Source organism: Malurus melanocephalus, unplaced genomic scaffold (assembly GCF_030028575.1).
Source record: "Malurus melanocephalus ecotype Western Australia unplaced genomic scaffold, MMel_1.1 scaffold_48, whole genome shotgun sequence".
NCBI lineage: Eukaryota > Metazoa > Chordata > Aves > Passeriformes > Maluridae > Malurus > Malurus melanocephalus.
In genome coordinates this window covers 355,703-365,798 of record NW_026623280.1, presented here as the reverse complement: position 1 = coordinate 365,798, position 10,096 = coordinate 355,703, and the positions used below count along the sequence as shown (strand labels likewise).

Genomic DNA, 10,096 nt, shown 5'->3' with positions numbered 1-10,096 from the left:
AGCAACTTGCTCCTGTTGCRTTCAGCTACTGAGAAGTTAAAGGCTTCTTCCTGCCTTTTAAACATGCACCAGCAGAAGAGACTATTGTCTGTCCTCAGCACAGCCACAGGGMAGAAAGGAACAAAGACTGGATTAAATTCATAGGACAGCAGTAATACATGTTCCCCATAAACAACCATAATTGGGTATTTGCGGGCTAATTATAGGRTTTCAGAATGGGAAAGTGCAAAGCCAATGTCCAAAGGTAAAAAAAAAACCAAATAGATTTCTGTGACATTCCAGCTGGACAGCAATGCCACCTACCGGCAGATACTCCTGCACCAACCAACCAGGGAACAGGCAGCAGTTTCCTAAAAAGGGAGGTTCCCAACCTCTCCTGATTAATGCAGGTCCCTCATTTTCACACCACTGTTCTGTCACCAAGACAGCAGCTCAGGAATGGMGAGCACGGTGAACACAAGTACTGTTAGCCCTGGTGCTTAGTGCCTCACTGGAAGATGGCACCAGTGGCCAGCACGCTGGCACAGCAACAGCTGCCACCATAAACACCGTGCCTCTTGGACTGGGTAGCAGTGATGCTCTTCACRCTGCTTCAAAGGGCTCTCAAGAGGCTTCCTGAGACCCCTCAGCAGCACGTCCTGCTCCTCCCTCAGACAACACTAGATCATCATACCCCTGAATTACAATTTAAGACTGTAATCGAACAGGCAAAGACACCTGTTGTCTGCAGGCAAATAAGTCACAATCTCTGCACTGGACAGTAGTTTTGATGATTAATTTTGYCCAGGGATGGAACTAGGTAAACTAGGTGATTGCCAGTAATCTTAAGACACAGCTCCTCAAAAACTCATCACCCTACAGCTTCAAATATAACCAAATAGCAAAACGGAGGATTCTCCGTTGCACCTAGAACCTCACTCCTTCAGGAAAATGCACTATGATGTAAAATCCAGCCATTCCACAGAATCCCCAAATGACAATGGAGCTCCCAGCCTCGAGTGCTGAACCAGAACTTAGGAAACTTAATTCTAAATAGACACAGCAAAGACGAACACAGCAAAGATTGTGAGGTTTGTTCTTAACATATGAAAGGATATCAAAGCTCCACCAGCCATCAAGGCCCTTGCCCACACCAGGAATGGTTCAGTCAGCACTGACTTCAGCCTCTCTTACCTCTGCTCTTCCCTGGCACGTAGAGCTCACTCATTTTTTCCTTCTCCAGAGGATGACTGGGAAGCTCTTACATCCCTGCAGCATGAAACCCCCAAATATATCCAACTTGCACAAGTTTAACCATACTGAATATGGAACTRTTACCAAAATGGCAGACTCTGCTCAGCTCTGCAGGAGGAGACACCTTAGTTCCATGGAGTCAGGTATTTCCAATACAAAGTGGCATTTATACATCCTTCCTCAGCTTTTCATCTCTGCTACATTTTTGTGTGGGCAAAAGAGTGAAGTTCAAGCCAACTGTAAAGGAAATGAGTAACAAAGGATTGCACTGCCCACAAGAACTGGCTGGGATAAAATACTTTAAACAGTGCCAAGGAAGATGGGCATGGCAGCAGCTCAGAGAATGCATCCTTCTCCTCCTTCCCACGACAGTGACTTCTGTTTCTGAAAATTCTGCTGCTAAAAAAAAATCAGTTGAGTTCTGCATGATTCTCCGAATGGAAAATGGTGCAGGGACACAGAAAGTGAGGGTGACAGGGAAGACATATGCACACTTACACAAAAAGCAGGTTTCAYATCTGAAAGACTTCTGTTGTTCAGCATTTTAGGAAGAACCTCAACTTGCCCAGCCAGGCAAGCTTCTGCATCCCCTGCCTCATCCCCTGACCTCTGCCCCACTTCATGACTTCTGACAGCAGCAGTCTCCCTCCAGCCCTACCTCACACCTTTTCCACTGCTCTATTGTTCCAGCTTTCAGCTTCACCCACAACACGAACTTTTTGGTAGACCTGGCAGCAAGTCTCTCAATCAGCCATGTGTGTACAGGTTAACATCCCACGCTGCCGCACAATTCTTTCATGCAAATTTCTCAACCTGATTTTCACCACATTCTTACTGCTGTAACCTTCTCATCTGGTACAGTCTGTGGTTCAGCTGCCACTACAGTGATCTGAAACAGTATTAAGAAGCTATGCTTTAGTGAAAAGGTCAGTAAAATGAGCTTCTTTCCTGAGGGTGCATGGACATTTATTCTGGCTGTAAGGCCCTGTGCTCACTAGGGATCTGTTGGTCTTTCCAGACAGCTGCCTCAGATATTGAGTCCCAAGAAGATGCACGGGATCTCAATGCTTTTGGGGAAAGATGGAGAAGGGAAAGATGCAACATGACTCCAAGCTCTTAAAAATCCCAGAATCTACATGGAGATGGTTAGGATAGAAAAGGAGGCTAATAAAAGTAGCAACTGCTGGGAAGCCTCAAAGAGCAYTTGTAACTGACGGGGAAGGAGAGAATAAAGCAGAGTCACTGCCACAGAGTTTAAGCAGCTTGGCTTTCAAAAAGAAATGATAGCTTAGAAGAAAATGCTAGCAGAGAAATAATTTAATGCATCCCCAAAGCATATCCARCATGCAAAAAGATCTCCCAAAACCCAGAAAATTCCTCTGTTCTGAMMMMRGSMMMMMMMMMAAAAAWKKTTTTTTAAAAGAAAAAATGGTTTGACTCATTTCTGTACCATGAGAGTTGGCAATTATCAAAATCCTAAAAGACCACATCATATTACTAAAGGCCCTTTTCCTTTTCCATAGTAATGTGGAAYAGGGCAAGAGTTTTCATGATCTTGACCAAGGCAACAAAAAGCAAATTATTTTAACTAAGTCTGAACCTTCCAACATATGCAATTCTTTACAATTGTGATCCCTGGGTTTCACGTTCCTATTTTCTTTCCACTTTCCAAATTTCTATTCCCTCCTCCGCACCATGTTTTCARAAATTGCACTATCTTTACATAACATATAACCTAGGGAATGGGAAGGATGTTAARTGTCTTCTGAAAGTGTGTTTGGGATTAACCTTGTTATGTGAAGTCCAGAGATAAAAGCTGCTTATCTGGGCAGGATGCTTTGACATCACTAGCTAGAAAATACCAAAGTAGCATAAACCAAAGCATAATCCCCATGAAAAAAAAAAAAAAAAAAGTTTTCTTGTTTGTTTGTTTTTCCCCATACTGACATTTCAGAACACTGCTTTCAAAAAAACCCCTTTTCRCCACCAGATTAAAAGTCAGGGAGACTCCATTTCCTAGTATGTTTTTCCAAGTTTTATGTTGATAAGAATGCATGGAGATGCTCTGCTGGATCAGGGCTCTAGTCTCCAAAGAATTACATCTCTGCAACAAAACACTTCACGATGAAAAAAAAAAGCCAGGGAGAGGATTCTAGCATCTTCAGAAGAATTCACGCATCAGAACAGTTAAAAATTATCCCTTGAGCAATAGCACAAATCTTCAGGTWTACTTCAAAACACCATAGCAGACACAGACACGAGTTTTCCATTTGCTCTTTAATGAACTCCCCCCACTGACTGCTGTACACTTGATGTTCTTGTCCAAGTCAACTCCCCTTGCCTCCTTCCTTCAGGCATTCCTAAACTGTAGCTCCTGAGGAATCCCTGCTACACGAGCAATTCAAGTGGAACTCCCACAGCAGGGTTAGGTACACACTGGACTGCTGGGTTACCAAGAGTCACAGTCTGGAAGGAAGAGTGCAGGCACTGAGCAAACTACCACACAGCTGGCACACCCAGAAGCTGTGCTGGAATTCTACTGCCTGTCCATACTTGTCTCATCTCACAGTGGACTGTCAATAGACCCTTAAACTCACTGTCACTGCCTGACTCCACAACAYTCCACAACTCTTTCTCCACCAGACTAAGGCATGTCCATGATATGTGTCTTGCTGCACTTCAAAGAGAGAAAGATGTGATGCATGGCTCACAGGATCAGAAAAGCAGGCCAGAACTCCAGAACTTTTAGTCTAGGAAACGCAACTTCAGATGTGAGGGGCAAACTATCTACTGTGAGCTGAACAACTGATGCAGATAAATAAATAAACCAGAGACCTTTCCTGCCTCTATTTCAGGATAAAAATAATTTGCTACCATTATTGTTCTAGAGCATTTTGCTGTTACACTTTCTAATGAAAGAGAGGAATAAAACGTCCACAGAAATATCACATCTCAAATTCTGAAAAAAAATAACATATGAGTRAACTTTCAAAAAAAATCATTTATGTAAAAGCATGTTCTATTTACAAAGAACATTTACAATGTTCTATTTAAGATAAGCATAACCACTACCAGAAAAAAATATACATAAAAGAAACACCTCATCTTTYGAATAAACATTTACAAATACTCTGCTTAAACTACTAGAAAAATTAAGACATTTGAAATCAAGAGTGCATTYTGCATGCAGTTACGATAGAAATTACATTACTGGACTTCAGTGTGTCATTTCTTATCATTGTGAACCACACACACCTGGGCTTTCCTAGAACACCACAGCCTGGCTATTACCTTAGGATCTCAAAAGGAGCACATGGATCTTCATTAACAAGTTATTAGCTACTCYTCGTTTTGCCATTAAAAAAGGTCACCCCAATTGCCTTCTCAGTAGGAAGGTCTGGTCTTGTCCAACTCGGCGTCCTTTTCCCTGAGTTTCCCTTTAGTGTTTTGCTAGGCATGAAGATGGTTGGCTTGGTACATCTGCAGGTCCTTGGTGAGCRCTCTTCCCGTTACAAGGCAGAGTTCAGAAATTCCAGGAGCTGTGCACGGTTCCGATCCCTCTGTAGAGCAGAGGAGCAGAAGCACTAATTGAACAGACCCGTACTCAGTGGAGCAAGGCCACACATCCCTGTTTTCTCTGGGGCTTCACATCCCAAAGCAAGTGCCATTTACACAGCTGGGTCTAACTAGCTACCAGTTAGGCRTGGGTGCCTGGGGGAAGTGCCAGGCAATGGGTACTGGGGAGACAAGCTGTCCCTGTCACTATTCCATGAGACACTTCCTAAGTGGCTCCCTGCAGAGGCTCCACTGGGTTGTCATCGTGCAGCTCACAGCCTGCCCAGGAGGGAACTCACAAGCACAACAGATGCCCCTCTCTGGTGTCTGAGGAAGCTTTCACTGTACTCACAGCAAGTCCTGTACTTTGGGCAGTATAATTTTTTTCCTACCCATAAATCAGCAGGTTGCAGCATAACAGAACCCTGAATTCAGGCTCTTTTTTTTACATAAGAGATGGCCCAACCAGTAGAACCCTTGTTTACAGTTCTTTTTTATAAAAAAAACACTATAAAATCTTTACATATGGTAAAGAACGCATGTTGTTCAATTCAGCAAGACCATGGGCACCAATCAAAAAAGGACCAGCATAAAATATTTGACATCAAATATTGTAACAAGAGGTTGCTGGAACAGAACTAGCATTCATAATTTAACACAAACTTCAGTGCCACAGAGAGAAGATAATGTGTTTTCAGTCAAATTTAACTCAGAATGCTCAGGGCTTCTTTGGTAGCTGTAGAATGAACTATTAGGGCTGAAGCAGAATCTACCAAGCTGTATACCTCAAGGAAGCATCACTTCCTGAGCAGCACCAGAGCCCTCTGCAGGTCACCCTAAGGTGTGGAAATTGTTGAAAAGTGGGAAGGTGTTATTTAAGGGCTGTGTCTGAACACCCATAGCAATAGAACAAAACATTATTCACAGTATCTCTTTCCTTGGGTATCTCAGCAAAAACATTTGATTGCTTTGAGAGAATGCAGGAGCATGTGGTCCTAATAATACTATTGCTTTTAAAAAAAAATCTTCTCTAAATAAAGGCTAGCCTTGCATGTGTTAGAAAAACACAGTAAAGCAGCAATTACTACAACTGATCATAAGAGTCTCAAAGAATTAGAACCAGTATAAAWTACATYTTTAGAGAAAGCTACAAGTCAGCTAACCATTAGAGACTGAAATTCTAAGAACCAGCMCAAGCAGCCTTTACTTTGTCTACTCATGCCTGAGAATTCCATGGACACKCTCAACACAAAACCTGCCAAAAGAATGAATTAAAATTTCTCAGACAGCATCACAGCCATGCTAAAAGACACACTCAGTTTACAACTCCTAACTACAAGACCCAGCCCTCTACAAAAGGCTATTATTAGAAAAATATTAAAAGACACAGTATTTTTTCTTAGGGATATTTAGACTATTTAACTCTYACCTCTATATCTTCCTTAGTCTTCTTTATTTTCATCTTTATTTTCTTTCCGGTTATCATGCTGTAGTTTTCATTCTTCTTTTTRTTTTTGAAGAACTAAAATGAGATCACACATTAAAAAGACATAAGCTTTGYTCTGTAATATTACAAATCTTAGGTAAAATTACAGACCATAATACTTTATACTKCCTGACAGTCCAAAACAACAGAGACAGGTTTCTATTATTGATGACCAAACTGGTGATCTTATGACAATTCAGATTAAATACAGGGATGAGAAATGAAACAGGACTTCACACTCAGAGAAGTATACCTTGGAAAGCTGGACAGGTCCTGTTTTCTCTTTCCTTTTCTTCTTTTCTTTCTTTTTCTTCATTTTGTTCTCCTTTTTCCTTTTCTACAAGAATATGACATATGCTCTTAAGTTTACAGACTAACAAGGGCAAAAAACTCCAAACCCACAAGTATATCTCAAGGCCCTGACAAGTCAAGACAGCCACTACTGCCTGCCTTTACCGCTGCTGGACAGGTAGCAGAAAGTAACCCACCAGAATCAGCAACCCCTGAGACTCTGAGAAGCAGAAAAGGTCTGATTCCCTTTTKTCTCTCTTTTGAAGTAACCCCAATATTTAAAATCACTGAAAATGAAACAGAAAAATTACAACAGCAAGACTCTACCACTYGCTTATTTCACTGGCTGTAAATAGTTTCTTCTGACAATTTCGATAGTTATCAAGATTCCCCACYTCTCATTTCTTCAGAGATTACTCTAAACTCCAGCTGGACCAGCAAGGATTGGCAAAAGTAACTTCAATTTTTTTTTCTTTTTGTATACAGTCAAAGCATGATTCAGATTTACACAGCCACAGAAAAAAAGCATTGTCCTACATGACTTTAAAGGTTATTGAAATGTAAAKAATTGTTTTCTGTTTGTTAACTACTTATTTCTCCTTGTAAATATTTACCTTCTTGTTGTGTTTTTCTTTTTTCTTTTTCTTTGATTTAGATTTAGGGGAATCTAAAATTAAGGAAAAAAATAAACAATATCAAACCCTGTAAGTTTAGCATTCTGAAAAAGGCATGTGTTTTTACACATAAGACATGAAGAAATGTRAAACATAGGAAGAAAACGCTTTAATTCAGCTAAATATACTGACAYAGGTTGACACTAACCCTATGAAAGACAACACATTAACTTACTGCCACTTACTGGACTAACACGGAAACTGAAAATACCTGACTTACTGATTCTGCAGATGTGCCAGCTTCATGCGAGTCCCCAGAGTTAAATGCTTGAAATGCTATGACTAAAGCAGAGCTAAATCAAAACCCACAAGACCCAAAACTCTGGTTTCGAGAGACTAGTGAAGCAGAGAAAGATCTGTTTTCAAAATGTACCAAATAGAGGTGTTTAAATAAATACACCATATTGCTACCAAGTAATATTTATTTGAATGGCATTTTCTCTTGAAGTATTCTAACACAAGGACATTGCAAACTGTGTGTGGGGTCACCATTTACACACACAACAGGAAAGGGTTATGAGAGAAACACGCTGAACATGCAGCACTGGTATTCTGCACTGTCACTACGTATTGGTTTTGCCACCATTTAAAACAAGCTTTAAATGCACTCAAGAGTGCTATCAAAAYTGGTAAACCTCAGGTGCATGTGGACGTAGCTTACCTCTACTACTACTGCTTGAAGATGACCTTGATGATGAGCGTGACGAGGAGGAAGAAGTAGAAGAACTGCTAGAAGATGATGTGGATGAAACCGATGAGGATCTGCTTCTGCTGCGCTTTCGTTTCCTTTTTTCTTTTCCTTAGGACAACACAAAGCAACAGTGACAAGGCTGTTGTAACTGTGGCTTATAAAAATGACTCTTAGCAGAATTTAAACACAATGCGTTTCCCCCGGTGAACACACACACAAACACCACAGAGCAGCAACACATCACAGCGCCTACCTCGGGCCTTCAGCCCTTCTTCTGAGGTTGCACACAGCGTCCTGCTTTTTTCATCCTTCCTGTTATCCATATCTAGTCACAGACAAAGGTACATTCAATAACATCACTTCCAAAAGATTTGGGGGGGGGGGGGGGGAATGTGGGGATAGAGCAGAGCAGATACAGAGGAACCCTGCGAGCACGCCTAAGGGCAGCGCCATAGAATCACGGGATGGGTCAGGTCGGGAGACCACGGAGAGTCACCTGCTCCAACCTCCGTGCTCCAGCAGGGTGATCCCGGAGCACACGGCACAGGATGACACTGCCCTCCTGTGACACTGCCCCACACCGCTCAGGCACCCCGCCTCGCACCAGGAACCGGAGGCCCCGGCCGCGTTTGGGAGCCGCTAGCGCAGACGCCAGGGAGGTTTTATACCCACACCTCCGGCGGGGCTGTCGCTGGGTCACGGACCCCGGCCTGCAGTGGCCCGAGAGCCCCGCTCCCTCCCCGCCCGTGCCCAGCGGCCCCAGGGCCCGGCCCAGCCGCCCCAGGGCCCGACCCACCCGCTCGGGCTCCACCGCCGCCGCCACCCGGAAGGGCTGGGGCCGCCCGCCGCCGCTTCCTGCCCTCCCTCACGGCAGCCTGCCTGCCGAGCGKCCCCTTCCCCGCTGGAAAATGCCGKGCTCCCRAGCACTAGGKAGTYGTRGCATACCGGAACRATTCCTGTTCCTGCCCTGAACCGAAAAAACCCCAGCCCCTGCTGAGTCCAGGCCCGCCGCAAGCAGAAATTTTCATGGCAGTGCATCCTCGGACCTTGTGGAGATTCATCTGATCTAGCTTAGGATTTACTGAACTTGTATGTGCGGCTGCTTTACGATATTCAAGTGCAAACCAAAATACCCATGAAGCACATTGATTCTTAATCTAAAGCAGCGTTGGTTTGTTTTTGTTTTTTTTTGTTTTTTTTTTTTTTTTACAATTAGTGTAAACAAATATCCAGTACTCCACATCCTCCAAAGTCTGCTTAAATCCAGCCAAAAGGAATATAGGCCACAGTTACTCCAGAAGGATGATAAAATTATTTATTCTTACATTAGTTTATGTACACAGTAAAGACATTTGGCTAGAAAAATGCCTCTATTGTAGTAAGAGATAATCAAACAACTACAAACTATCAATAAATACATTAGAAACATACTATATGCTGATGTAGAAATACCCTAYGCTTTTGGTTACTTACCCAGTACAGTATTATTGAAAATTTTTGGTATTCTTCATGCAACATCAAAATTCTTCCTGACAATTCATGCTATACAACATTTTTTTCTTTATTAGGAATGGGATGAAATTTWAAATCGTGTTTACAAGTAGTAAAAAAAATCACTGAAAGTTTTTAACATAAATCTCTCGATTGCTGTACTAAAAAGAACCAATTTAAAGAAGGTCATCTGTAAAAAARTTAATATTCTCAACTAATTCTTTATAAAACAGGCAGTTATTTCAAAAGGGATGTTTCCATCACCCAGGATGAATAATTTGTGCTTCAAAATTTTAAAAGGAAGATTCATGGCAAAAACCAAAACCCAACCASTAGGTAGAGGAGAGACTGCAGTACRAACTGGCTAAAACCAAACATGCTTTCAAAGTCTGTCTAGGAAAACACTAAACACTTATCCACATCACTATGCCATCACTTACTCTAACAATTAGAAATGGAGTTTTAACAATACTTAGCTCTTTTCATGCCCAAACTTCTTCACAAACATTTAAATAGCCCTAACGCTTCTGCAAGTATTATTATCCCCATTTTACGCTTGGGGTGGTGGAGGCGGAGAGGATACAGACCAACCCATCCTTTTCATCTCGCCTCCCTTGCTTGTTCTTAATCACTTTCTGTATTTTACACTCAATGTACTGGAGAGTCCCAGGACAC

At 42.2% G+C, this 10,096-nt stretch overlaps 1 protein-coding gene across 1 annotated transcript; it reads right to left on the bottom strand.

Annotated features, from left to right (window-relative positions):
* Positions 1-4,214: 4,214 nt before the first annotated feature.
* LOC130573003 (pre-mRNA-splicing factor CWC22 homolog) lies at positions 4,215-8,761 on the bottom strand. The gene is made up of 7 exons (XM_057365090.1): positions 8,727-8,761; positions 8,184-8,255; positions 7,901-8,038; positions 7,180-7,232; positions 6,528-6,611; positions 6,218-6,310; positions 4,215-4,793 (listed from the first exon to the last, which is right to left on the bottom strand). The coding sequence occupies exons 2-7, from the start codon at positions 8,251-8,253 to the stop codon at positions 4,743-4,745; spliced, it is 489 nt and encodes a 162-aa protein (XP_057221073.1). The 5' UTR covers positions 8,254-8,255; positions 8,727-8,761; the 3' UTR covers positions 4,215-4,742.
* Between the last annotated feature and the right edge of the window lie 1,335 nt (positions 8,762-10,096).